The sequence below is a fragment of the Lipotes vexillifer genome, unplaced genomic scaffold, assembly GCF_000442215.2.
Source record: "Lipotes vexillifer unplaced genomic scaffold, Lipotes_vexillifer_v1.1 scaffold213, whole genome shotgun sequence".
In the NCBI taxonomy this organism is placed as follows: Eukaryota; Metazoa; Chordata; class Mammalia; order Artiodactyla; family Lipotidae; genus Lipotes; species Lipotes vexillifer.
The window spans coordinates 6,405,565-6,411,330 of record NW_006780610.1 but is presented as its reverse complement, the minus strand read 5'-3'; the positions used below and the strand labels follow the sequence as shown (position 1 = coordinate 6,411,330).

Below are 5,766 nucleotides of genomic sequence, written 5' to 3'. Positions count from 1 at the left end.
CCCCCCCCCGGGGGGGGGGGGGGGGGACAGCCTGTCCTGAGCAAAAGGGAGGAGGGGCATAGCACAGCTGTGTGACCTTGGATAAGTTCCTCAAATTCTCTATTCCCTTAGGCTCAGGAGCCTCACCTTGATCCAGACCTCCTTTGGCTGTGATCACCCTGGGACTGCAGCTGGGAACAAGAGGGACACAGATGTGACTAGACAGGGACCCTAGCTGTACTCTTGCCAGAGCTTAGCAGTCATCATCCAAAGATCTGGGTGTGAGTCCCCAGGCCAGTCCCTTCCCCTCCTGGAGCTCAGTTTCCCTGTAGGTAAAATGGGTGTGGCCGGCCTCCCTGCAGGCTTGTTGCCAGGACCGCTGAGAAGGATGCTGACAGTGTCCTCTGTCTCCCTGCAGACGGAGGCCCAGGAGCCATGGGCGACTGGGGCTTCCTTGAGAAGCTGCTGGACCAGGTCCAGGAGCACTCGACCGTGGTGGGCAAGATCTGGCTGACGGTCCTTTTCATCTTCCGCATCCTCATCCTGGGCCTGGCCGGCGAGTCAGTGTGGGGCGACGAGCAGTCGGATTTCGAGTGTAACACGGCCCAGCCAGGCTGCACCAACGTCTGCTACGACCAGGCCTTCCCCATCTCCCACATCCGCTACTGGGTGCTGCAGTTCCTCTTCGTCAGCACGCCCACCCTGGTCTACCTGGGCCATGTCATTTACCTGTCTCGGCGCGAGGAGCGGCTGCGGCAGAAGGAGGGGGAGCTGCGGGCACTGCCGGCCAAGGACCCACGCGTGGAGCGAGCACTGGCAGCCATAGAGCGACAGATGGCCAAGATCTCGGTGGCGGAGGACGGTCACCTGCGGATCCGCGGGGCGCTGATGGGCACCTATGTGGCCAGCGTGCTCTGCAAGAGTATGCTAGAGGCAGGCTTCCTGTACGGCCAGTGGCGTCTCTATGGCTGGACCATGGAGCCTGTGTTCGTGTGCCAGCGCTCACCCTGCCCCTACCTCGTAGACTGCTTTGTCTCACGCCCCACGGAGAAGACTATCTTCATCATCTTCATGCTGGTGGTTGGACTCATCTCCCTGGTGCTCAACCTGCTGGAGCTGGCGTACCTGCTGTGCCGCTGCCTCAACCGGGGGATGAGGGCCCGGCAGAGCCAGGACACGCCCCCAGCCCAGGGCACCTCCTCGGAGCCTTATGCTGACCAGGTCTTCTTCTACCTCCCCGTGGGTGAGGGGCCCTCATCCCCGCCGTGCCCCACCTACAACGGGCTGTCATCCAGTGAGCAGAACTGGGCCAACCTAACTACGGAGGAGAGGCTGGCTTCTTCCAGACCCCCCCTCTTCCTGGACCCGCCCCCCCAGAGTGGCCGGAAATCCCCCAGTCGCCCCAGCAGCTCTGCTTCCAAGAAACAGTATGTATAAGAGCCCGGGAAGTCTTGCTGCCTTTAGTGCAAGACTGCAGAGATGACTGGGGCTGGGGAAGCGGGTGCTTGCTGGCCAGAAGGCCCACTGCATGTTGTTCCTGAACACCTGGGGCCTTCCTGGTGACCAGGGGCACCATAGTTTCCCCTCCAGAATGTGGCTTTGTCCCAGGCACAGACAGAGGCAGCTTGGGGTGCTCTTGGCCAAGGGTGTTTGGGCCCTGTGGTCTTTTTCACTGTGTTCAAAGGGACTCGGAGACAACTTACTCCACCCCCACCCCCACCCCCTGGAAGATTCACCTCTGCCCAGGTTGTCCACACACCCTGTCCTCACAGAAAAAGGCTGGTCGAGGCTGCTGGGTCAGCCTTGATCCCACACACAGACAGAGCCTGTGCTGGATCTGGCCCTGTCAAGGGGACTGGGGTCTTGTTCTCATCACTCCTTCCTAGTTCTGCTGTTTATTCTTCTAAAATAAACAGGACTTAACCACAAGCGAGGTGTGTATTGATACTGTCATGATGTGCCTGGGGTGGGGGGACAGCTGCTTTACCCAGGCTTCCTTTTTGGTCCTGCATAATCTGTCTTTGGCCTTAGCAATCCCAACACCAGGCAGCACCTGAAACCCTCAAACTCCTACATACTGCATCTCAGCAGCTCTGAGTCCTAAACACTGCCTTTTGAAATGCCCCAGCACCAGCCCCCTCAACCTGCCCCTTAATCAGTGGCCAAAGCAGAGTCTGTCCCCATCCTGCCCCATGGCCATCCAGTGCCCCGGCCATGCTCCCAACTGCAGTGTGCTTCCTTACTGGACACTGCTCCCCACCCTGCCTGCATGCCAGCCAAGCCCTTCAGAGTCCAGCTCAAATGGGCCTGCACCCCTCGGTATTTGGGGAGGCAGGTTTAGATCACTTGCCCCCTCCTACCTTGGCCCTGTCTAGTCTGCCCACCAGAAGCAGCAACTCAAGGACCTGCGTCGTAAATCCTCCCCATGCACCTAAAACTCACACAGTGAGAACAGACAATGGCAGTGCAGAGAGGTGGAAGGGACGGCCAGGGTCTAGTGGAGGAATCGAATCTTGCCTCTGAGTCACAAAGGTTGCAGGAAAAAAAAAAAAAAGCAATTGAACTAGATCTTGACATAAATAGGAGTCTTCTGGGGAGGGAAGAGGACACCTTATTTGGACAGAAAACTGCAAAGGCATGGAGAAGGGGAACCGTTGGGGACTGAGGGGGTGCTTAGGGCCTGGTGAGCCACATCTAGGATGTGGGAAGTACAGCTGAGGATAAGCCCAGTGTTGGCAGAGTTGACGTGGAAGGTGACCCGGATGGAGGCAACACTCAGTGGCCCTCGGAGGCAAGCTGTTGCCTGCTGGTTGTCCTCCCCTACCCAGGGAGATCTGGGCGTGGGGCTGGAGGAGGGGATGGGATCCAACTCACGTGGCCACATGCTTCTCCTTGAGAACCATTATAGCGGGTGAACAACCTTCCCCTGTCCCATCAAGATAGGTCTTCAAAACACCAGCTCTGTATCCTTCACCCCAGAATTCACTCACTCACTGCTTACCCATCAAGTCTGAATGCTCGGCCTGATAAGTTACAGCCCTCACTCTTCCAGCTTTGGTTCCCATTGCTGCCTCTGAATCCCTGAGATCCAACCAGACCAGCCTCCTCACAGCTCCCCAAACTCACGGGGTATGTTCTCACCCTGCTCCTTTGCCAGCCTGGAGTGCCTCTTCCCCACACTTCCAAACCCCACCAGTCCTTTGTACACTTCCGTACCCTGGAAAAGGCAGAGCCTGAAGCAGAAGAAAGAGAAAGATGAGTTTTGATGTTAGAGGGTCCTCAAATTAAATGCTGCCTGTAATATGTATAAAGCCATGTGGTCTTAAGTCAATCATTTCACTTCTCCAAGTCTGAGTTTTCTCAGCTATAAGATGCAGATAATATTGCCTGCCTCACAGGTGCAGGAAATAAAAACAAGAGAAAGTATATGAGTGCACCTGGCTCCTAATGCCATGCAATAAAATTCAGCTCACCCTCTCCAGCAAGGCTATCATAGGTTCTTCCTCCTCTAGGAAGCCCTCCCCCACTTCTCCAGCCAGTCTCCAGTGATGATCTCTACCTTTCGGCAATCTGGATCACTGCTTGGTATAAGCCTATTTCATCTCCCCAGTGAGTCTCTAAGGACCGCCGGGGAGACGTTCTTCATTTACCATGGGCCTAGCCCTGCATTCAGTTGTTTTTTTTTTTTGTGGTACGCAGGCCTCTCACCATTGTGGCCTCTCCCGTTGCGGAGCACAGGCTCCGGACGCGCAGGCTCAGCGACCATGGCTCACGGGCCCAGCCGCTCCGCGACATGTGGGATCTTCCCAGACCGGGGCACGAACCCGTGTCCCCTGCATCGGCAGGCGGACTCTCAACCCACTGCACCACCAGGGAAGCCCCCTGCATTCACTTTGACTATAAAGTGAGGGATTAAGTTAGAATGGGCAGAAAGTAGACTGTTCATACGTTGGAAGGGCATAACTCCAGGAGGCTGAGGTCCCCTTCCAAGGGATTCTCCCCAAGCCAGGCTGAGAGGCCAGATCTGTGGGGTCAGAGGTTGGTCTCTTAGAGCCAACCCAACCTGGGGGCCCTGGGAGCCTGTGTTTCTGGTATCCCCTACCTGTCCTGGCTTGGAAAGGTGGGAGAAGACAGGTTTAGGTGAGTGAGGAGGGCATCCATCTCCTCCCTCAAAGCTTACCCACTCTGAGCTTGGTACTGGGACTTGGGCCTTTGGTAAGGCTGGGGTTGGGTCCTAGACTGGTGGCCACTCAAACACAAGGGCAAATGGGCTGGGGGGTTAAAGATGAGGATAGTGTAGTGGGGACGGGACCACACAGATTAGGGCAGGGGCAGTGCGGTGAAGACTTATGAAATGAAGAGTGGCTCTAAGCCCCAGCCCACCCCATTCACTTCCTAAAGCTGTCATAACAAAGTACCACAGACTGGGTGGCTCCAATGACAGAAATGTATTGTCTCACAGTTCTGGAGGCCAGAAGTCCAAGATCAAGGTGTCCACAGGGTTATTTCCTTCTGAGGGCTGTGAGGGAGAATCTGTTACATGCCTCTCTCCTGACTTACGATGGGTTGCTGGCAATACCTGGCATTCCTCAGCTTACAGAAGCATCACCACCATCTCTGCCTTTATCTTCATATGGCATTCTCCCTGTGTGCCTGTCTGTCTCTAGGTCCAAATTTCTTCTTTTTATAAAGATACCATTCCTACTGGATTAGTGTCACCCTAATGGCTTCGTTTCAACTTACTCGCCTCTGTAAAGATCCTGTTTCCATATGAGGTCACATTCTGAGTGGCTGGGGGTTAGCAATACCTTTTGGGGGGACACAATTCAACCCATACCACCACCCCATGGGCCCCACTTCACCTCCAAGCACTGGTGGAGGGAGGTCAAGGAGAAGGCTAATATATATTGTACTCAGGCATCTCCTTTCTGATGTGGCCTGGATGGAACACAGCAGATTCACATCTCACGTCCTCCATCGTATTCTTCTTCCTCCCACCAGCCTATCCCTCGTCACCACCAAAATTCAAGTTGGTAACAGGCAACTCTTGGTCACAGAAAAAGCCACAGGAGGCTTGACTCCTGCCTCCCCGCCCCACCCCCTCACTTGACTGTGGTCCTTTCCCCTCTCTGGGCCTCAGTGTCACCATTGTGAAATGAAAGGATTGGATGAGAAACAGGCATGTGGCAACTAGGCATGAGGAGCATCGCAAGGAATAACTTGCCACTGATCATTGATCTGCAGCTCACAAGTGATGTGCTATTTTTCAGGAATCAGAACAGATTCAAGGTTATTTCTATAAGGTCAATTCCAGTCACTTGAATCCACATTGCCTTCCTGAGTAGAAAAGAAAGGGATGGGGTTATGTGGAGGGCACTGGGAATTTTTCATAACCCAAGGTCATCTTATCTGCAGCCCGTGGGAGCAGTGAACGTCATGGGCCACACATAAACAAGACAGAGAGCTCGTGGGCTGGGTGATGTCAAAACATCTTCCCCATCTAACATGCTGGCTCACTGACCACGGGGTTGCTGACCTCATGAATTTACCACTGACCTCCAGTGCCTTGACTGGAGGTCCTTCATTTCCTTTTCACACTAACGTCAGCAATGACTACTGATGTTTGCAGGAAGAGGTATTCATCTCAGGATTATTGGAACTTCTTTTTCTACCTTACAGCTTCTCCCACCAGCCCTGGCTCAGACTTCAAGGGTCACATGAGGTTCAACAGTTCTGCCCTTCCCATCCAAGCCACATACAAATATAGCCACCAGGCTGGTCCTGAGC

General features: G+C 54.6%; 1 protein-coding gene across 1 annotated transcript; it reads left to right on the top strand.

Moving 5' to 3' along the window:
* The first annotated feature begins 414 nt into the window (after window positions 1-414).
* On the top strand, window positions 415-1,416 carry GJA4 (gap junction protein alpha 4). Its single transcript, XM_007453850.1, has one exon. The coding sequence runs from the start codon at window positions 415-417 to the stop codon at window positions 1,414-1,416; it is 1,002 nt and encodes a 333-aa protein (XP_007453912.1).
* Window positions 1,417-5,766: the final 4,350 nt, after the last annotated feature.